The following is a 23,177-nucleotide window of genomic DNA, read 5'->3' on the forward strand; positions in this document are numbered from 1 at the left end:
AATGTCAGTTCCCCTCCATGGACCTGACCTCGCCACCTCATCCAGCCCCCGTGTTCTTGTGCGAATGACTCGCGGGGTAACAAATACGGAACACCCAAGCCTGGCGTGGAAGCCTAAAATGTACGTAGAAAAATAGAGCAAACCATTAAGAAATAAAAATGGGATTTTAAAATCCTAATTTAAAAACAATCCATGCAGGGCGCGGCGGGAGGCACGCCCAGCGCTCCGTACGGGAACATGGCCGCCCCTGTGGTACCGCGGCCTGCAAACCGCACCCGCTGCGAGCCCTCCCGGCGGACTCCTATCCGTACAACAAGATGGCGGCCACCTCGCGCCTACCCCTTCCCGAAGCCAGAAGGCGGCGCCGCGGCCGTAAAGCAGCGCCCGTTTCCCGATATCCAGCTGTCGCAAACCGGTGAATGGCTGTGGAGAGGGACCGGGGGGGGTGGGGGACGCGGGCCCGCGCTTGTGGCACGGGGGGGCGGCGGCGCTAGCGGTGGCTCCTCCGCGTCCTGCCGCCCCGGGAAAGCGCTGCCTACCGGAGGGGGAAGGCCAAGATGGATCCCAACAGGATCATCCAGGCGCTGAAGGGCACCATAGACCCCAAGCTGCGCGTCGCCGCCGAGAACGAGCTCAACCAGGTGAGGGGGGACCCGCGGGCGGCCCGCCCCACGCGCGGCACGGGGGCGTCCGGCCCCGCCGGCAGGGGAGGGGGCGCTCCCTGCTCCGCGCCGGGACCGCCCGCCCGCGGCGGGGGCCGGGGCCCGGGGCCGGGGCACGGGCGGGTCGCTGCCCTCGCTCGGCGGTGAGCGCCGTGCTGTGACCCCCGGGTAGGCGCTCCGGAGTGCGGCAGCCCGGCCCTCGGCGTGGCCGGGGCGCTGCCGCTCGGTATGGGAAGGGATGACATTGATGTGGCGCTGCGCGGGTCGCGCCCTGGCGCTCTCAGGGGGCAGGCGGCAGTGACACTCCGGGGCGCGCTCTGTCCCGTCCGGAGCGCGGCAAGTGAAAGTTGGAGGAAGGCGCCTTAGATTCCATGGACAGTATATGTCATGGCAACCTACAGTTAATCACAGAATTACAGAATGTGGAGTTGGAAGGGACCCATCAGGATCATCGAGTCCAACTCCTGGCCCTGCCCAGCACCATCCTCAAGAATCCCACCGTGTGTCTGAGAGCGTTGTCCAAACACTTCTTGAACTCTGTCAGGCTGGTGCTGTGACTCCTTCCCCGGGGAGCCTGTTCCAGTGTCCAGTCACCCACTGGGGGAAAAACCTTTTCCTAAAGTAGCGGCAGAATGCACTGAATGAAACTGTGACCCCAGGCTTTGAACGTTCGAGAAAAGAGAAAGTTCTTTTGCACAGCACTAGTAAAGCTTTGCTTTCCATGCTTTGATAGAATATTTGATCAATTCTCTTTGAGGACTCGGGATTTTTTGGTTGTGTTGGTGTGTTAGCAAAACGGACTAATAAGAAAAAAATAAGAATTGGCTGTCAGGAATTATGGTACTTCAGGATTGCTCCTCCAGCTTAGTTTTATATTTAGGCAACTTAAAACTCCTTCTGAATTAGATATAGCTAATCCTTGCTTTAGCAGTTGGTAAGTTCCTTTAGTAAATCAGTGGATTAAGTGCTGGACATTGAGAATGCTCTTGTGAATATTTAGATAAGGATGCTTTTTTTCCCTTTTTGGCATAGTTACTTTAAAAATCCATCAGTATCTGGTTTTGTCCCTACTGTTAAGGGCTGAGAGGGAAATGAGAAATATTTGTCAGCAGCCTGTTGCACAGGGGTCAAAACAACAATACAGAGTACTGCTACTACAGTGTTCTGTTCAGAGCAAAGAGGCAGCTTCTGGGCTCCTAGGTCCTGCTCCTAATGCAGTCATCACCAGTAAGTACTGTGAAGGTCAGGAAAAGTCTTGAAAGCATTTTAAGATTGAGAGCTGTAAAAAGTTCTAAGTTTAAGCGATGGATAGTGCAATTCTCATTAAAGACACAGGTTTTAGATTCAAGAGTGCAAGTAGACTTATTGAGAACAGGTTGAGATGCAGATTTTTCTTTTAAAATACTTCACATGTCTTCTTTTTTGTAACTATTATGAAGACTGAATCCTGAAATCAAGACATAGCTATTTTTGTGTAGGCTTCCTGTTACTAGGTGAAGCATGATGTATCTGACTGACATAATGTGCTGATGCAGTGCTGGGTTTGACATGACTCTTTGGATAAGAGGAACAAAAGTGCTCCTGAGCGATGTTGCTTAACGTGGGACTTTGACATCTTGAAGCTTTTAGGTGCTTTTGAAGCAAGGCTTCAAAGCAACATGTCAGACTCCTCTCCCATATATCTGATGGTAGTGTTGACATATCCCTGTGTTCCTGAAAGTGCTGAAATCCAGGTGCTGTTCTAGCATTTATCTTGTTCTAGCAAAGGAACCAATCCACCAAGCAAACAGAAAACTCTCTGGCAATAAGTACCCAAAGTGGTGATGTAGCCCATGGCCAAACAGAACGAGGGTCACCTTTATTCTGTGTCATAGTTACAGGGATGCTGCTCTTGAGACAGGCTCAGGGGTGCTGAGGTAAAACTTGGCTGTGTTAGCTCATCTGCAGTGTGCACTGGCATTCAGCTTGGTATCCAGGTATTGCCATGAGCTTCCCAGACACTGCAAATCCTACTAGTGCACCAAGACAGTGCCTCTTTGTAGGCACCTCAGTGCTATACCAGTACAGAGAGTCCTTTAGAGCAGTGTCATGATAGTCCTGACGCCATAGTTTGCTTACAATGTAGAGAGTGGGGAGTAGAGTTTACGTGAATGAAAGTTTTTCTACCTGTAAGAAGAGCCAGCGTGTTTGAAAATGCTTCTTTCTCCTCTGTATGTTCCTGCAGCTGTGTGAAGATACACCCAAATCAATGAATTTGCTGTCTGCTTTCTGGATTATCACCTAACTGCATTCAGAAATGGAATCTGAATTCCTTTTTTTTTTTTTTCCCTTTTTATATCTATTGGAAGGCTGCTTGTGAATCTTCTTCCTCTTGCAGCTAGAAACAAGTGTTGGTTTTCAGTCAAAATTAGTTTATGGTCCATTTATATCCATTTGTGCTAATCTTACTTCTTAACTAGAACAGGTTTCTTGGTACCCTCTCTGAACAGATTTGTCAAAGGCTGATCCCCTAGAGGCCTGTTTTTCTAGCCTCAGCAGGCTATATTTCCTTTGCCATATCATAAAACTGAATTTATGAAATCTAATAATAGGAGCACAGCTCTTCTCTGCACTGGTTTCCCATTGAATTAATCTTTCTTGTTCAATCTGGTTATTTGTGTTTGCAGTGTTCCAGAAAGTCTCGTGCTCCATGCCACTAATACCTCATTAAATACTAAATCTTCAATTATCTTCTTTGTGTCCAACATCTACATGGTTCTTATCTCTCAATATACCAAAGTCCTTTTAGTCTTTTATACTATGCTTGTTCTTCCCTCAGAAACCTCATGTTTTTAGGAGAAATTCTATTATCTTTGAGTACCTGACCATGTACTTTGGCCTCTTACCCCACTCCATTTTTGTTGGTGGCGTTCTAAAGATCATTCAGTTCTTAGTAGGATTTTTCTGGTCTTTCTCCTTGGTTGCTGCTACTTTCAAATCATCAACAAACTTCACTTCTCTCTGTGATCTGAACACAACTGTAAGTGTGGGATTTATTTGAAATCTGATTCTTGCTAAACTGGAGCAGTAATTTCCTGCCAGGTCAGTGTCTGTGTCCTGTAATTGCTGTCATTTCCCTTTTAGCCTCTTGGGTTTCTAAGTGTACACATCTTTCCGTCCCCCTCTTTCTCTTTTGCCCTCCTGCCCTGCCTTTTTTTAGTTCAGCTCTGTCACATAATTAGCGTGCACTTGAAGATATTTATCACTCACACTGTACTCAGTAGAACAGTTAGTTATCCTACCAAGAAATATACTCAGTTTCAGTGCATCGTTTGTCAGTATCTGTTCCAGGCTATTACTTCTGTTACATCTGTCTCATGGACTTCAAGGACTTTTGCTGGGTTCATTTATTTATTTATACTATGGCTATATACTGCTTTCATGTGCCAGTTCTTGGAGTGCTGTGAAATATACTATCTGATTACTGAACATAGAGAGTCATTCTAATTCCAGTTCAGATAGGATTTCTGTACAGTTTTTATGCATTAATCTTCAGTGGCTCAATGTGCTGTAACACATTCCTTTGGCCTGTAGCAAAAGAGAAAAGAAGAACTCAATTGCAGAAATACAGTTGGGTTTTTTTAAATATTGAGTAGGAGTTACATAATTTGGCTTTGACAGAAACTGAGTAGCAGTGCTGAAAGAAGTGTGAAAAGATTACCCAAAAGCAGAAGAGTCCAGAATAAAGTTTGGCTTCCTTCCATATCTTTCCGCATCTTCGTTGAGCTGGCTGCCATAGTAGCCAGGGATCTTAAGGCCACTCTGTAAGTGCCAAATGAGCACCTCACGATACCTAGAGGGAGAAATCTCAGGTATTAAAGACCAATTTGATGAGGAAGTTGACTTGGATGAATAAAAGTTCTGTGGAAAGTGAAGTTTCTTTGATACTGGATGAATTTGGCTGCGGAACCCACAGAGGAAAGAAATTCAGGTGGGTTCTTGCACAAGCTTATTTTCACTCTATGTGAAAACACTGTGTGTTTTCACCTCCCCACATAGTACCTTTGCATATAGGCAGGGAAAGAAAAAAGCGTCTCTTGAAGTTCTAGTTTATTTTAACAACTGTCGGACTGACAGTGTAAAAAAACAGGAGTGAAAATGCTATTAATGACTGCAGAAATACTAAGTGTGCCAATGGAATTTCTAAGTATACATTTTCAGTACACAGAAAATAAAGTAAGACTTGGTAAACCAGGTTGCTGAGCATTTGGATCAAATGTATTTAAGCCTTAAAATTATATTTTTAAAAAGTTATTTGCTCATGAATTCAAGGTACAAATTTCTTCGGTGTGTTTGTTTTTGGAAATGAAGATGCAGTGCCTTGTTTTTTCAGCAATTCTTATGTGCCATACTTGCATTCAGAGGTAATAAAAAGTGATGTTTACTCGTGGTGGAGAAGGATAATCTTGGCTTGCAGAACCTGAAGTAGGCCTTCCAGATTTCCCATATCCATTGTCCTAGAGTGTCCTGTTGTTTTGCGGGGTAAGAAGCACCTTTCAGTGGCATTCTGCACTTGGGCATTGTGGTTGCCATCAGTACAGAGGGAAGGTTATTGGCAGTTGTGGTTCTGGAGCAGTTGCTCGTTGTGGGCTTTAAATGCGACAGCAAGCAAGACGCAAGAATAATGCTTCATGAAATGGGTTTAGTAGTGTATAATGTGTGATAACCTGGGAGCCAAATCTGAACATTAGATGTGAAAAGTATTTGCTTCAGTAGGATCCATTTGGGAAGATTTTAATATATTTTTCCTACTTACTTCTCCTTGTATTCTAGTTCTTTACAAGTGATGGTCTTCATCTTGATGTTTTTCAGTGGCCCATCTGAAGCTCACTTGGCTGTCATATGTTCTGTACCTAATCAAATGGAAAATAGGCAAAAAAAGATGTGTTCTCTGATCTTTGAAGCCTGGAGCTGTGATGCTGAGGCAGGGAAGGATACATCAGGCCAAAGTTGAAGGAACAGAGTGCAAAAAGCTGTGCAGCTGCAGTGTGTAGATCCCAAGACAGTGGACACGGATGGAGCAACATGCATGGGTCATAGACCTGCATTTCTTCTCCATTGCTGTAAATTTACCCAAGTATGTCTTCCCAATGCTGCGTGCCTCTCCCAGTATAGCTGCTAGCCTTGCACACTTCTGTATACCGTCCTCTTAATCCCAGTGGAAATTAAATGAGATTCTTTTTTAGCATAAATGCTCTGATCTGTGATTCATGCAAGAACAGTCTCTGTTTTAGACAGCTTTAAAATAATTGCTCTTTGTAAGTACTCAGTGAAAGTTTGTTTTTCAAAAACTTTCACTTTCTCCTTCAAAATAAACACATGCCCCAATGGATCAGCACTTTCACAGAAAGTTTTACCAGATCCCAACAATGTGAGTTCAAGGCAGTGTTATTATTCACCAAGTGCACAAAGCACCGTGCTGTGTTGTGGGAGTTGTGCTGAAGGTCTATTCAGCCATCTGGTGCCTCCCTGCGGCTCCTGGGCACGGCTCTTCAAAATCAGCAGATAGTTTTGTGTTCCTTCCGTGGCACTGACAATATTCCTGCTCTCCTTTTGTTAAGGTGCAGCTGCAGTGATTAAAAGAACTGTCTTGTTGAACTCATCCAGCTCCAAGGTCTCTTCCGTGTCCATTTCCATGTCACAGTATGCACCTGACAATTGCTCCGCACCTGCTTGTACGATAGGTTCAGCTTTGTTTGCTGATGTCCGGAACAGCACAGGGAAGGGACGCATCCCAACATCACAATTAGCATGATAACTAAACAAACGAGAATGTGCTGGTACAGGAAAAATGTTGCTGCATGCAGCTTTTTAAAAAGTCCTCTGTTCTAAAAACTGCAGACAGCATGTAGTTTTCCTGACCGGGGTTTGTTGCTGCACAAGTGAGCAGGATGTAATTTGAGCTTCACAAATACAACAGAATCGGGTGTCTTGTTTCTAACGTGGGCTCACAGTCTCTGTTCATCTCTACAGTGTTCTTGTTTCTGATAACGAGTAGTAAACAGAGCTATGTAAAAATGTGAATGATGGGCGTGACAGTAATAGGGAACAGAAGGATTTAATGGGCCTGGCGATCTCCGTAGGGGTGGTGGTGTGTGAAGTGTAAGGACACGCACGTAGGGCTGTGCCGGTGGCTATGGGACCCCCTCGGGGACACTGTGCCTTCCGTCTGTGTAACGGGGCTTTTGTCACTCTGAGTGCTTGTTGAGTGGATCTGGCACGGAGGCAAACAACCATATTTGTGCAGATCCTGGCAAAACTTGAGGGAAAGCAGTTGTACACCGGCACAAGTGGTACCCATAAAGCTTCCTGAAGTAGCAGTGATTTTAATGTAGATCCAGTAAAAACTGTTTGGACAGGGAAAGGGAAATAATACTGTTAGCACCGTGTCCACTCTAAATGTGGTACTGGTAGGATTGCAGCAGGAAACCACCACCACCAAAACAACCCCCCAAAGCTGCATTTTTAATCAGTGTGTTTATAGTAGTAAAAGCTTTGTAGATTGGGTCTGAGAGCAGTATACAGGCACTGTTGAGAACAGAAAGGGTGGTTAGAGTTCATGCGTGGTTTTGGTTTTCCGTGCTGCTGGGATTTCTCATGGTTTCCTTATCTCCCTGTAACTTGGGTGTTGAGTGCTGGAGGGTGCCGCAGTCGACTGTGGCCCTGTCAGAATCCACCAATGTTGTCCAGTAGTGACTGAAGGGCAAGATTTGCCCTCCAGGATACTGGATTAAAAGGTGCTCTTTGGAATCCAGTATGGTTCAACCAGTTCAGCATGTCTCTAGATAAATGGACTTCCTGTGCTGGATGTTACAGCTTTTACTTTATTTGGAGCATTTCTTAGGGATAATTAAAGTTTATAGAGAAGGAAATTGCAGGAGGGTGTGCTTTTGATTTGCCACTACTGCTTTTATCTCAGATTACTCTATAAACGTTGAATGAGTCTCTGAGCACAGAGTAGGTTAGAATTACACTATCATTATAGTGAATAAAATGAGGGCCAGAAAGTTAAGTGATTTGGTAAAATTATCGAAGGATAGTGTCGCGATGCAGCTGGGACACTTAGGCATCATGAAAGCGATGTAATTTTACCTTGTTATGAAAATGTTAGATCAAGGAACTGGGGACATGAAGGGCAGAAAGTATCTCTTATTTCACAGCTTTCAAATGAGGCAGAGTTTATGGGAGGACATTCTATACCTGTGCTTAAAGCACAAGTCTGGAAACAACCACAGAACTGCCAGGCATAATCTAGTGGGAAGAAATACTATAAAAGGTGAAATACAGAAACCTGCTGCCATCTAACCCCAAGAAACCTCTCTCTTTGAACATAAAGAACATGGATCCAAGGGATGAAAGATCTGACCTGCCAGTACTGATCTGCCAAGGCTTAGTAGTAACTGCACCACGCTGAGTCAGCGATTCCTCGCTGGAGGAGCCCTGGTGGATGGCAGCAGGATAATGCTATCAGATTGTCACATCTTTTAAATCTGGTGTGCTTTGCTCAGAAGTTCACTGAGCATTGTTTTGTCTTTGAAATTCTTCAGCTGCATGGCTGATGCAGTGTTTGAAAAGTTCCCATGAAGGCTGTGGGTTTTAAGTGTTATCTGCCTACACTTGATTTTAATTGAAAATGTTTATCCTACTGTTTCCCCAGTTTTTATTGAGATGCACTATACATCTAGTTTGCTAAAAGATGCATATGGCTAATGCAGATGCTGTTTACACTTGAAAGCAATTTTAAATTGCTTTTAAAAATCTCTTTGCTATTGCTGTTCTACCACAACTATTTTGCAAATAAATGGCGTGTATTGATGAAGCATGTCAATATCCATTTGACTTATGGGGCTAAGATGAATAATTCCAAGACAGATATCTAGTGCTTTTCACTATGTATTCTTAGAATTATTTAAATATTCATAATCACTGATCTCCAATTGAGAACCTTTTCACATTACTTATTCTGCCCATGTGCTGTTACGTGCTTGGCTTTTATAAGTAATCGTTTCGATTTCTGCAGATCTGGGTAAATCCAAGTGCTAAAACCTTTCATACATCATGAGGAGAGTGCAAAGTCCTTAGTCTGTATTTCCCATTCAGCATTAGCTGATACGGTCTTCTTTAAACATAGTGACTTACTGTGCTGTCTATGTCTTTCAGTCCTATAAGATCATCAACTTTGCTCCAAGTCTGCTGCAAATCATAGTATCCGATCAAGTTGAATTTCCAGTGCGTCAAGCAGGTGAGAAATTCCTCGTTCCATTTTCTTTCAGTAGAAAGTCAGTCTGTTGTTTGAACAGACTCTTGAGCTGTTGCAGTGTAAGTCAGTTCAGGTTTGTTCTGAAGAAGGAAATGAAAAGGATCTATCTTAGCTGTGTCTTTCCTTCACGAGGGTCAGGTAAGACCATGGGTATAGGATAGAGTCCTCCTTTGACTTTCCCTGTGTGTATAGTGATCCCTACTGGATTGCTGTGATACTGATATGAAAAAAGCATGATTTCCACTCAAAAGTGAGCACCCTTAGGTATTATGTCTCCTGATGGTGAAGAAGTAATGATGCTAAGGCAAGTGTGAATTTAAATATTAAAAAGTGTATCACATTTGAATACATGTTTCTCTATTTGAATCTCTTTTCCCTGGAAAAATGAAAATTTCTGAAAAATGGAAATAACTCCTTAATCCCTAGATCAAGGGTAGCCACATACATTTAATCAGTATCTTGGGGACTACCTAAATAAGTAGATATGAAGGAAGGTCACATCACTGATAAGTTACACAGTTACAGTCTGAGCATGTCTGGAAGGATTGCCCAGCTGTGTGTGTGAGTTCAGGTATAGTGGTGCAGTCAACTTCAGGGGTATGCATTTATGGAAGATCAGATTCTAAATTCTCATAATCCATTTTAACTACTTGTGTATAATATTTTTGTCAGATACAGAGACTGTTCAGGTTTTCCCATAAATTAATTAATACTGTTTTCTTCACAGCTTTGTTTTTATCCTATGGAACAGCATTTCCCATAGAAGCACTGTTGGGTTTTTTTGGTACAGATCCCATTAATCCCCTGAGTGCTTTGGGGTGTGCTGACATACTCTGTTTGTCATGCTGGCCTTTATTTTTTCAAAGATAATCCAACTTTGAATGGTGTTGTTAGTCCATTCTGTAGTAAAGTTTGAGGCTTAATCTAAACTCCATAAAGTCATTTTTTATAAATTAATCTCTCATTTCAGTATCATTCAGGAAAAAAACACAATTACGTAGAATGTAATTTTATTTATTTTACAGAATAGGGGTGTAAAATAGAAAAGTACGTGTAAGTTATATTTGTAAGCCAACAGATTTCCCTGGGAATTTTTTAAAAGCCAAGAATTTGTATAACAACAAGATCTATGGACAAAGTAGATTAAAGTCTTGGGCTGGTCTTTCAGGACCTGTTTCTTGTCTGACTAGTCTGGCATGTCATAGACAAAGAGCTGTTTTTCCTCTTGTGCCTATAAAATATTTAACAAACTACGTATTTTCATACTTTGCAATTTGTTATCACAAAAAAAAAAAAAAAAATTGTACCCAAGGATATCTTATATATACTTTAAAACCCTAGCTAGTAATCAACTAAAATAGTGTACAGGCATAAGTGTTTATTAGGAACATTCCTATAATGCCTCACACCATATTTTCTTTGTTTCCTGAAGAATGCCTTCAGGCATTTTAGTACTGATGCATAAATGCTGCTTTATTTTCTGTTGAAGATTAACTTTATTTTTCGTGGGTTTTTTTCATGTGAGACAGAAGGGAACAATTCTAAGGGATTATGGGAAATCCTAATAGTGAGATAAAGCTTAGGCAATTCACAACAAACATTTCTGTCTGAATAGAAGGTAGGCCACGTGCCAGTTTCATACTGGGCATTTCCCCAAGCAGAGGGTCCCATCTGTGTGTGCAGCAATTTGTTTACATGAGCCTTCCAAAGCTTCGCTTACTGAGCTTGAGTAGCTGTTTTAGGGATGAGTGAAAACACAGATAAGTAGATTGCTGTTGGCTTGCTTAGAATGACGGAATATTATGTCCATATGGAAGAGTGCTGTAGTAAAGAATGTACTTCAGTAGATGCTGATGGAAATACTATCCTGTTCTGTTCTGATCAGGCGCTTGAGCCTGATCTTGTGTGAAATCATGAGAAGAATGATTTTCTGACTCAGCTATGCTCAGTGCCCATAATTGTTAAGAATTCAGGTGGTGGATTTAGGCGCCTTTTGAACTCTTTGTTCTGCTTTTAGCTGTTCTACATGTTGAGCACTGGGCAATGTGTAGAATTAAACTATTCTTTCCCACTGTCTGTACTTAGCTGCCATTTACCTGAAGAACATGGTGACACAGTACTGGCCAGACCGTGAGCCACCTCTTGGAGAAGCAGTTTTTCCATTTAACATTCATGAAAATGATCGTCAGCAGATTCGGGATAACATTGTAGAAGGAATAATTCGTTCTCCTGACTTAGTGAGGTACCTTACATTGCATAGAGATGTTTCTATTGCTCAGGTTTTCAGACCTAGCAGTGTGGATGTTGTTAGCATGAGAATCTCGATGTTTTGGGAGATGAGACAAGTACTTCCTTTGCAAAAGTAATAATAATCTGTTTACACTTACTTATGTTTTCCTGTTTTTCAGAAAAGTAGTAACCTGGCAGAGAGCCGTGTGATGTGGTTTATCCTCTAAGGGTGTTGTTCAAAGTGTCTTGTAACACTTGCTGTAGTGACAGCCTGTCTGTTTGGCTGATTCAAGGCAGATAGTATATACAGGGCTGTCTGCAATATAGAATTAACCATTCAGGGAAATATTGTCCAAGATTTGTTTCATTGTTTTCTAGTAGCCCTTTTCTTAATTACTTTATCAATTTTTTTTACTTTATCCCAGTATTTAAATATGTATTAGGGTTCTTGGTTTTAAGGTGTTAAAAGAATGAAAATTGCAGTTCTGCTTTTGCTGGAAGAATAGTTAAGAGTCACAGACATGCTACAGTCTGTGATTGTTCACCCCTTTAGTTAAGGTGAGGCTGATAGGATGGGAACTGATATTTTCTGCAGGCTTTTTTTTTTTTTCATTGCTTAGCAAAACTAAAAGTAGTTCTCCACAGATTCTAGTTCAGTGCTGCTCAACTTTTTTAGTCACACTTCAGTTTAGTCAATCAACAGTTCTGCCTTGCCTCACCATTGTGAGGGGTATCTAAAAATGTGTGTCAGGAGAGAAATGGTAAGAGGTTTTTTACCTAATTGGCTCTACCATATGCTTTGGAGGTTGAGAAAGTGCTGTTCTAGAAGATCCCAGGAAAACTGTAATTTCTTGAGGAACCTGTGGCTCGGATCATAACATAAGCCATTATTCTTTAATGAAAACATACAAATTTGTGTTTTTGTGGTTGCTTTCAGCTTGATAAGCAAGTATAAACATTCATTTTCAAAGCACAAAGCTGGCTGGTTTCATGAGCAATTAATTCTTATTAATTCTTTTAAAATACTGCTTGATACATGTGGAGAGGGAGGAGGGAGGCAGAAAAGTAGCTAAAATGTTCTGAAATGAGTTTTTTCCTTAAAGTCAAACCCTGTGGGATTTATTTCTTGCTTTTCCTCTGCTGCTTCCCAAAACTCTCAGTGCTGTCAAAATATGTATGATACTTACGACATAATATGTATAGTAGCCAATAAACTTAAGATTTGGGATCTATCCTGTAACTTAAACACTATGCTATGACCTTATTTGCTTATATTTCTTTTTCCCCCCTGCACTAGAGCCCAGCTGACAATGTGCCTCCGTGCTATCATTAAACATGACTTCCCTGGCCATTGGACAGCTGTAGTAGACAAGATAGGATACTACCTGCAGTCTCCAAACAGTGGGAGTTGGCTTGGGAGCCTCCTGTGCCTCTATCAGCTGGTGAAGACTTACGAGTAAGTTGGTGTCCATCAGTAAATGAGGATTTGGTACTTTCGGTCTGAGCTGATTGCTGAAAATGACATTCTTAAGAGCACTGGCAGTTCTACAAGGGAATTCAGATAGAAAATGGGAATGAATAATTATCATATGCTTCCTTTCCTGCAAATAAATGAAAAATATTCATCATTAGTGAATTGAAAGCAGAGCTGCCAGCAGTAATCTATCTGAATTTACTGAGATTTTTTTCTTGAGGCTTTGTACTTTTGATCTGGCTGTAAAAACAACCCTTAGGTTTATAACTTCCTTTGTTTGAAGATTCCCCAAATTCTAGATGTATGAATGCAAATTATTTTCTGCTTTTATGTCATGACTACAGTGCTGTCATTGTCATATACTGCTATTGCATATTGTTAACCTGTAGCATCTTCCTGATAGTCTAAATCCACAAAGCCTAAAATGGGAGCAGTGTAGTAGGGCTTATCACTCCTTTTTTTTTAATTACCTATTGTTAGAAACATATATATAAACCACACAAAAGAAATGTAAATGGAGAAGGAGAATCTTTTCCAAAGCAAGGAATCGTCTTTCCCTTTCAATGGCTGTTCACTCCCATTTGTTCAGCACACAACTTGGGTTTGGCATTGGTATGAGCAGCAGAGAAATTCAGGTCCCCTGCTCCTGTGAGGTGACAATTCAGTAATAAAGAACAGTAGTTCTTCCTCTCAGTAACTGTATAAGGTAACATTTGTTGTTTTCCTTTTTTTTATTTATACGTGTTTTTAGTGATTTTGCACAAAGGGTTCAGATGGGGGTTAGAGGAGGGGAGAGTGATTGATTGAGTGCTGGATATTCTTTTTTTGGTTTTTTTAGGGCACCGAAATTAAATTGTTGGTGGGGAATAGGCATTAGAATCTCCAGTGTGTAGATCCTGGACCAACACTTTTGTTTCCTTTCCAGATACAAAAAGGCAGAGGAGCGAGATCCTCTCATAGCCGCCATGCAAATATTTTTGCCTCGGATTCAGCAGCAGATGATCCAGCTTCTGCCTGATAACTCCCATTACTCTGTACTGCTTCAGAAACAAATCTTAAAAATCTTCTATGCTCTTGTTCAGGTGGGCATCTGTGTAGAGGAAAACCAAACTTTTACTTTGCTGGGCACAGTGACCCCTTTCAGAATACTCAGGGGTGTGATTAAATAAGAATACCCATTTGGATGGGAAAAGTAATGTACAATAAGCAGGTGTTACAGAAATAGGATATTTATAGATTTTTCTACTTCGAAGCTGGTCACACGATCTCCCAGATTAAATTTTTAATGAATGTAGGTGCTTCTGCACATTCTATCTGTAAGCTCACTAGAGAAGTGTTCCTATTTTTATAAAGTTGCACATAGCCTGATATGAACTGCATGGTTATCTGGACTGTGTGGTAGGCCTCTGAAAGTGTCAGTAATGGATATTGTAGTGTAATTGTCAAATGCTGCACTTCACTGGGTGGCATTTATCATTATCTGCTGAAGATCTGGCAGATATTGTGTGTTGAGGCACATGCACTTCAGAAAGATGAGTTTGGCTTTTACTGGGATGAGTTTGGTGAAGGAGTACTTACAGAGAATTGGAAACCAAACCAGATCCTTTATAAGGAGCAGTCTGAAAATTCTTACTGGGGGTTAAAAAGCTAAAATAGTTTGTTATTAAATGGCTGGAGGATTAAAAAGATACCAAGATCCTATTTTTCTTTTCAATAACTTGCCTGAATATCGTCACTTTTCTTTGGATTTTGTAGAGAAGTAAGATTTACTGGATAGTAGCTAGGTAGTAGTAAGGAGTACATTTTGCTTGCTAAAATGCTATTGGTTTGCCCAAACCCTGTAATACAGATACTGCTGTGGTCCTCAAAGTTACCTGGGCTGTTGTGAGGAAGAAAAACAAAGAGAGTTCTTAGACCAAGGAACTTTCCTCAAATTATGTCTGCTCAGAAATTCCTCTCCAAATTGTACCAAGAAGGTTGCAATTAGAGTAGTGTTGATATGTAACCTAATTGGTTTTAGTTTTACTTAAAACCTCTTCTTCCTTAGAATGTAACTATTACAGGAAGATCTGCCTTTTACAGAGGAAAATAGTATTTCATACCTGTGTTTTTTCCCTTATTGCAGTATGCATTGCCCCTCCAGTTGGTGAATAACCAGACTATGACTCAGTGGATGGAGATCTTCCGGACCATCATTGATAGAAATGTGCCACTGGTGAGTTTTGGCTTTGTAAAGACCTCTGATACCTGTGTGTTGGCGTTTGAGGAGCAGTCCGTGTAAAGATTTTCTCAGTGTTCTTTTTTTAAGATTTCTGTTTAAGATTCTTTTCCTTGGATTTTTGAGCCAAAGTGATGTAGTATTAAAGTATATCTGAGAATTTGCATTTTGTAAATTTGCATAATTTTGAAATTAAAGTACAGCTGTTGTGCAGGTATTGCATGTACACATTATATTGGCTAATTAAGATAATTGAAAGCTCCTGGGTGTTATGTAACTGTTAATAGAACCAAAGCTTTCGTCCATGCTGTGTGTTTATATTAGTTTTCTCAGCAAGGAATGTTTAAAGTGTAATTGCTCTCAACAAGTGATGTAACTAATTTAAAATACATGTATTTGTTTGTAGGAGACTTTGCAAATTGATGAAGATGATAGACCAGAGCTGGTGTGGTGGAAATGCAAGAAGTGGGCATTGCATATTGTAGCTCGTCTCTTTGAACGGTAACAAACTGATTAAAACCAAATTTGGGTTACAAGTCTATACCATTAGTTGACATGCAAGTAGAGAAGAAATTTGATCAATTAAACAGCTCATGGTCACTGAAGAGGTTTTCCTGCTGCTGTCCTCTGCCTTGCACTGGCACAATGGTCTCAGCTCCTAGTGAAATGATTTGACTCTCTTAAGATGGCAAGAAACTTGCCCCACAGGAAAAGTAAATCTATCTAAATATGTATTTATTTTACTACACCCGGCTACAAGTGTTTATATTCTCAAATATAAAGGCAGGGGAAAATTTGAAAAGAAGTCCATAAACATGGAAGTTACAGAGCTTGTGACAAAAAGTCGGCTGTGTTTACTTGAGTATAATATCATACCTTAGGATAATTTAAGAAAAGAAAAGGGAAGTGAGGTGTTATGGGAAAGGGTGGCTTTGGAAGAAACCTGTGGTAAAGGTTTCCTTTGCTGATGCAAGACCACTTGGGGTCCTTTATGGTTTAGAAAGTACTGTGTTTTCCTGACACTATAGACTTCTCAAAGTGTAAATATCTGTGTCCTTTTCCTTTTAAAGATATGGAAGTCCTGGAAATGTAACTAAAGAATACTTTGAATTCTCAGATTTCTTTCTAAAAACCTATGCTGTGGGCATACAACAGGTAAGCACAGTTCACTTTTTGTGAATTGCATTATTTTGGCTGAAGAAATGTATTACTTTTTAACAGTGTGCTTGTATTGAGGTTAATTTATTAAACAAAATGAAGTGAGTCTGGCAGGTTTTCCTTTTAGTGATTGAGAAGTTCTTCAGTTCTTCAGTGCCATACAGCTGAGGTATAATAACATAAATTTTCACCAATTCAAAAAACCCTGCAGGAAAACTCTCAGAAAAGACGAGCGCTGATAAAATGGTGGTATTGTCGTGTATAAGCACTCTTGATACAACTGAGAGGAACACTTTTGGTGCAGAGGCCTCATTTCATGTATTTTCAGTCCTGTCTTTCCCAAGTGCTTTTGCTGCAAACAACTTAGGTACAGTAATCCAATGATACTGTTTTATTTCAGGAAGATACAAGCAGGTTAGAAGATGTCTGGAGAACAGCAATGAACATTATTTTATCCCTGGAAAACATATTATCTGAAAATGTAGCCTAAATTCAGTTTGCAAGGAAATTATTTTTGTTAGGGAATGCTAATTATTTGTTTTTAACATGGTGTGTGGAGACAGTTCAGTTCTGATAAAGTTGCTAAACAAAATTACTTTCCTCCATCCAGTTTGACAACAGAATAGTTTATCCATCAGGATAGGAGTGGTTGTGTAAGGCTGTAAATTAAATGAAAAGGGAAGCAGTCTAATAGTTATTCTAAATTCCTTGCAATGTGTAACTCCAGAGTGGAAAAACAGACTCCCGTGGGCAGTTACGATTTTAAATACTTAAAGTTTGTCTGTTAAGGCATTAAACTATGTTGCAGAGGGGACAGTTTAGCTTTCAAGATAAATGTTGGATGGTCTGCACACTTCTTCAATTTCTGGCTCTTAAATAGCGATTTATCATGATTGCTTACGGAATTCTATTGTGAATATTACATTACTAAGCCTTTGTTACTTACTCATCAGTTGGTAAGTGCTGACATTGTGCTAGAGTCTGTATAAGAAACAGACAGTTCTTGTCCTGGGAACATGTCATATAGAAGACTTAACATCAGACTTAGTATTCCTAATGAAGGAGCTATATTAAAAATAAAATTTATTACCATGTTCTGAAGTATTAGGAAGCAGAATTGTTCTGCTAAAAGCATATGACTCATATTTTTGTTCTGCATTGCCCTTTATTTTTACTGTTATTCGTATATATGCCACTTCTTTACACTTACTAATAATTGACCTGCCATTAGTGCAGATTAGTGGCTTGTACTGTGTTTTTTTCTTAGTAGAGCAAACCTTTATACCAAGGAAGCTTTGTGTAATAGAGTTTGTAATAGCATGCTAGGTGATACTATCTGATGGCTACAATAGGTAATTGAAGTTAAAGGGTTTGCATCTCTTCTGATTCAGAGATTTAGGTGAACCTATTTTTCTTTCCTGGTTTAGTATTTCAGTTCTCATCACTGTTCTTCCAAAGTAATTTGTCTTCTTTAGGGACCTGTCCTTAAATATGAACACAGACATCACTTAGCAGGTATAGAAGCAACCAGTTTGAACATCTCCCTGTGCCTTTTCCTTACCTATTCCAAATTTTGCTGAGGCCTCTGTAAACTGTGAGCTTGTGACTGTTGTAGTGTATCTTTGGTTTATAATCACAAGTGTTCATCTGGTAAGGCTAGTAGTAAAGGTGGACATTTGCATAAATGTTTGCAGGATTAGAACCTTGATATTTAAATTATTTACTATTTTTGGATCAAGGGCATTGTAGTGATTTCTAATACTAGAACATCTACTGTAAAACTAATTTATCTGTTCATGTATATTCATTGAGGGAGTGCACTGCATGTTAGTGCATGAGACAGAATTTTCAGTCTTCATTTAAAAATACCAATTTGTCACTTCTTTAGGTTCTCTTAAGAATCTTAGACCAGTACAGGCAGAAAGACTATGTTGCACCACGTGTTCTTCAGCAAACACTGAATTACCTGAACCAAGGGGTGATTCACTCTATAACATGGAAGCAAATGAAGCCACACATACAGGTCAGTGGATAAAACCCAATCATAAACAGTGCATGCCATCAGAGGCATTAAAAAAACCTCACCACCACCCCCCCAACAAGTTCTGTGGTTTTAAAGAAGGTTTCATGAATCATTCAGCAATTGATCTGGAAAATAAAACAGCATTTCTACACAAATGTGGTTGTGTTTTGCAATATATTGCTGCCTTTTATTGCAGATACTGTTAACTCAATCAGGGATTCTGTTCCGTAAGTTCTTTGTTTTAATTTTTACAGTCTGCTAGAAAGTCATAATGTTCTGGCTTTTATTAGTTGCTGGTGTTCAGAATTGTCAATAGATTTTTTGATTGTAGTGCAAAGATAGTGCACAAAGAGAACATTCATGTAAGAGGAGCTAAAACCTATTTTAAGGACATGTTTTATAAGAACAAATGAAAAGTGGTTTTCCTGCTCTTTTATTTTTTCATATCATAAGATCCTCTTTGTAGCTAGTTAATTCCATGACTTTTAAGGGGAAGGACTCTGAAATCCATTCTCGTTAGGTATTGCATTGGTGAGATCCTTCTGCAGAATGTAATACTCTGCTGTGTACAGACTATGTCCTGAAGTATATTTTGTGCATGGTAATGTAACATTATAAAGATAGATTGTATACTTACTGCTGCTGTCTGGGACTATTTCAAAAGGAAAGTACCTATAGTACTGTGAATTTGTTTCCGTTAGACAAAATAAAAGTGCTGCTTAAAGGAATTTAACTCTTCAGAAAAATAAGTCTAATAAATTAGTCTGTGGTGGAGGGAAGCTGTACTGGAATTTTAGTTTATGTGTACTTATGTGTATTTGGCTTTTCTAAAATTAGACTATAACAGAAGAGGTGATATTCTCTCTAATGTGCTACAAAGATGAGGACGAAGAGCTCTGGCAAGAGGATCCATATGAATATATCCGCATGAAATTTGGTAATTTGGCTTTATTTTTTGCTTTCATTGCAACTGCACGCTGTAGTTCCAGTGATCAGCATGGTCACTGTAATGTCTCTCTTTACCCCCAGTGACCTGAACTCCGGGAAGAAGAAAACTTTTCTTAAATCTCACCAATCTGTAGCTAAAAGCAGGTGGCAGATCAAGTGAGTTTGGGCCATTTGACTGGTAGCTTCGAACTAAATGAATCTCAGTTTTTTTTCTACTTCACATGTGCTCAGAGCAGCCCAGACAGACTGGCTTGCTCACTTGTTAGCGCCAGTTTCAGAATCCTGACTTGCAGATGTGCCAGCTGTCTGCAGGTTCCTGCAGCTCTCACTTTGACCAGAAGAGGCCTGACTTACTCTTTCCCTGTTGAAAATTGTCAATGCCTTCAGCATTTTTCTGCCACTTTTTACTACTAAATTGTAAGGTAATTAGATATATATATTCTTTTAAAAGAGACAGTGCAAAATCTTGGGAATAACACACAGGGCCATATTATGAATAATTACATTTATTAAAAGAGTCTTGTCACTGAAAAGGAGAAGGGTACTTTAAAAGTACAGCAATTTTAGCTGGAAAACTCCTGTGAGCCAGGCACCACAGAGATATATATGCAGCATTGGGGAAATTTTAATTAGTTGATTTGGGATTAGCATATGTGAAAACAGAATTTAAATATTCATAGAATAATTTTAAAAGCTTGGGGAGTTGTTATGCAACAAATTAATTACAACATAGTGTTGATCACTGGAGTATAAATATATCCTTGATTTTTGGTGTGTGAATTCAGTTCTTTCTGTGTAAGTAGTGAATCTTATTTTTATGTGTAGCTGAGGCAGTTAAGTACAGATTCAGATTGTATCATGGAAGGTAAAAAACCACTCAAGTATCAAAGTACATTAAATGCAAGTTTAGTGAGGCAGTTTTTCATTTGGAGCAAGAATTCCAGTAATCTGGTAATATTTCTTAATGATGTTTTATCTTAAAGTTTTCAGGAAAAGTTGGTATGTAATTTGGGTCACATTTTAAGATCACATTTTAAAATCTTTTAGTTTCATCCAGTTTGTGTAGGGATGTTTGGATTAGAACATATTTGCAGGAGGTTTTTTTTCCAACATATAAATTATACTTTCAATATGAACAGAGGAGGTTTACTTGCAATGAATGAAACTAAAAAACTTGACCTTTCAGCAGATATAAAACAACCTCAGATCTAAGTAGTTTTAACGTACAAAAAGTTTCCCATGAGGTTTTAATAAAATGGAGTCAAAAATGTGTACACATGGTATACAGATGGTACTGGAATGTATTGTTGTTCTTCCTATAGGGGTTTTAATTTAAAAAAGAGATGGGATTTTTCATCCCTTGTCTATGGTCTCAAAAAAGCTAATGAATAAATAGCATATTCTTAATTAAGGGAATGAAGAGTGGCAGTGGATTTGGAAGGCAAGAAGTAAATGCTTTGTTAAGGTATGTGACATAAGCTTGGGTCTGAATTTTTAACCATGAAGACAATCATGTCAATAATTTTGAGGTTATGAATTCATCCAGATTTTGTGATACCCGAAAAACAAGATGGTTTTTAAAAAATCAATTATTCAGAAAAGAAAAAAACTTTAATGCCTTTTTCTCCCCATTTTTCAGATGTATTTGAGGACTATGCATCCACAACAACAGCAGCACAGAATCTCCTTTACACTGCTGCAAAGAAGAGAAAAGAGGTATGAAACCAGTGGCTTTTAATTATTTGCATTTTCCTTAATAATGTTATTTTCCCCTTATGTTTGAAGATGGTACAGGAAGCTATTCTTGAAAAATCTACTTGCTGCTACGTAGTCAAATGTGTCCTGGCTGAATGCTCTCGATTTTGGGAGAGTTAAAGTATGGCGTGTATAAATACTAAGTGGATTCTTCTTGCAGGTTTAAAATTCGTCTGCCAGATACAAACTGGGTTGGAATAGATGTATTGGAATAGATTCTCCCAAGTTTACAAACAGCCTCTGTCACAGCTGTTCTGAGTATCACTAACTGTAGCAGGAGGGAAAGTGGACCTGATACTTATTAATTTTCACTGATGCCGTTTAAAAATCCTTCTTAACAGCAATGAAATTAGCAAGGACAAAACCCATTTCATACAGTTCCTCTTTAAATGAGGATGAAGCTTTTCTGTAGATCCTTCTGTATTTACAGTGATCTGTGCAAAAATACCCAGGCAAACCCTGGAAAGCAGTTTGCTAAAACAGCAAATGTTTTTCTAGGTTCCATTTTAACGTCCAGTAATCATGGACCTCCATTTCCAGGTGGATTTTCAGAGGAGAACACAGTCTTTACATTAGGTGGAATATGACCTTTCTACTTCCTTATTGTCAAAACAGTTCTTGTCCACTGATCTTCCTTTTCATTTTCATAATTTGTATTTAGACCATCAAAATGGCGAATTGGAAAAGGACATAATGGGTGTGGAAATCACGTTCAGCTGGTTTTGCTAAGAAACTTTTCTAAGTCTAGTCAACTTTAGAAACTACTGCCAAAATCAATAGATCAAATTAAGTTTATGAGGTTTTAGTCCAAGCTCTCCTTGAAAATACACATATATATTTTCATACATATATGTACACACGCATATGTATTTATATTTATGTGTGAGACAAGCCAGAAAAGAACTTAAGGGAAAAAATGGGTGAGGTGCCTTTTCATCACCTTTTTTGATTTGCCTCAAGACAGTAACAAAAATACCTTACTTGCTATTAGTAATGCAAAATTTCAAGGAGATTAACCTAATTTTGACCAGTTTGGCTGAAAAGTTGAAAATTCCATAGTTCCACATTTTAACTATTGAAAGATGCTACACTTAGTACCTCACATTGCTTTGGCCAAAACAAAATTTCTTCTTGAAAATGTCATGCGAATTTTTTAAACGATGCTATTGAAATAACTTGACAAAAGGGGATTGTGTGTTTTCTGTCCTGCATAGGTATTACCAAAAATGATGGCATATTGCTACCAGATTCTGACAGAGCCAAACATTGATCCGAGGAAAAAAGATGGAGCTTTGCATGTTATAGGATCCCTAGCAGATATTTTACTGAAGGTAAGTGGGTAAAGAAATGAAAAAGGTTTGCAATTCCTGCTATCAACTGTGATTTAAAATAAAATAGTCTTGCTTTATAAAGTATGGCTAGCCCTTAGCCATATTCATAAAGTCTGTAGAGAGATTGCACTCTGATTGCAATCAGAATATGAGAGTCTGTTTATTTAAAAATATTAACATTCTTTCCTGGTTTTTATATCACAGTTTTATACACAGATTTTCCTTCTCACGCTTTTCCAAAGCTCTGTTTGTTAGAGAGCAGTCCCCTGGTCCCCTCCTGCTTTACTAGTTAAATGGAAGAGTTAAGAAATCAAACATGCATTCTATCAGCAACATTGCCTGTGATTCTTTATGAAATTCCCCAACAGCCTGCACTGTTATGGGCTTCTTCTGGTTCCAGGAAAAGGTTTACTTAACATGTTGCAGGAATGTTTTGTCTAGCTTTCCAACTTTTTTACTTTGCAATGTGTAGCTTTAAGTCTTACTTCTTCTGCCAGTTCGGAGTTTTGAAAAAAGCTAGGAAGAACAAAGAGCCTTCCTCCATTATTTTATAGACAGCATCTTCAGAATTTTGAGTATTTTTCTGGAATCTGAATACAAATTTAATCCACACTGTTGCTCTCTAATTAATAATGATTACAGTTTGCCTGGTGCTTTTGTAGATGGTGGAGTCCAGAATATGCCTTTGCTCCATGTCAAAAGTAATTTCCAAATCATTATCATTTTAGCATGAGAATGGTGACCTTGTTCTAGAGGCTTCTTTTTAAAAGTAATTTATTATAGTTTGTCTGACTTGTCTCTCTGTGCAGGATGTGTCTTCCTATTACAAGCAACATCTTACCAAGATTTACCATCTCTTTTTTCACCAATGTACCAATCTGTTAGCTGATCTTAAATCCTGAAACATCAGTCACTTTTGCAGAATTTTTGTAGATTATTTTGGATTGTAAATGCCCTTCCTCATGCTGGAGTATAACAATGAAAGAGGATGACATTGGTTGTGTTGTAAGGAGACTTTCATATTAACATACTTATCTCTATCCTGAGGGGAAAAAGGAGGATTTATTCCAATATTCTGCT

General features: G+C 39.4%; 1 protein-coding gene across 3 annotated transcripts in view; it reads left to right on the forward strand.

The window, feature by feature from the left end:
* The first annotated feature begins 437 nt into the window (after positions 1–437).
* IPO8 (importin 8) overlaps positions 438–23,177 on the forward strand; it is a 46,444-nt gene continuing 23,704 nt past the window's right edge. Inside the window, exons 1-12 of one of the 3 annotated variants that reach the window (XM_048300771.1) lie at positions 438–641; positions 8,862–8,943; positions 11,047–11,203; positions 12,488–12,646; positions 13,590–13,746; positions 14,790–14,879; positions 15,289–15,383; positions 15,953–16,037; positions 17,929–18,063; positions 18,901–19,000; positions 20,651–20,727; positions 21,981–22,097. In XM_048300771.1, the coding sequence (XP_048156728.1) occupies positions 558–641; positions 8,862–8,943; positions 11,047–11,203; positions 12,488–12,646; positions 13,590–13,746; positions 14,790–14,879; positions 15,289–15,383; positions 15,953–16,037; positions 17,929–18,063; positions 18,901–19,000; positions 20,651–20,727; positions 21,981–22,097 (1,338 nt within the window). In that variant the 5' untranslated portion in view covers positions 438–557. The remainder of the gene's footprint in view (positions 642–8,861; positions 8,944–11,046; positions 11,204–12,487; positions 12,647–13,589; positions 13,747–14,789; positions 14,880–15,288; positions 15,384–15,952; positions 16,038–17,928; positions 18,064–18,900; positions 19,001–20,650; positions 20,728–21,980; positions 22,098–23,177) is intronic. The other 2 variants (XM_048300770.1, XM_048300769.1) reach the window with 2 other exon arrangements.

This window comes from Corvus hawaiiensis, chromosome 4 (genome assembly GCF_020740725.1).
Source record: "Corvus hawaiiensis isolate bCorHaw1 chromosome 4, bCorHaw1.pri.cur, whole genome shotgun sequence".
In the NCBI taxonomy this organism is placed as follows: domain Eukaryota; kingdom Metazoa; phylum Chordata; class Aves; order Passeriformes; family Corvidae; genus Corvus; species Corvus hawaiiensis.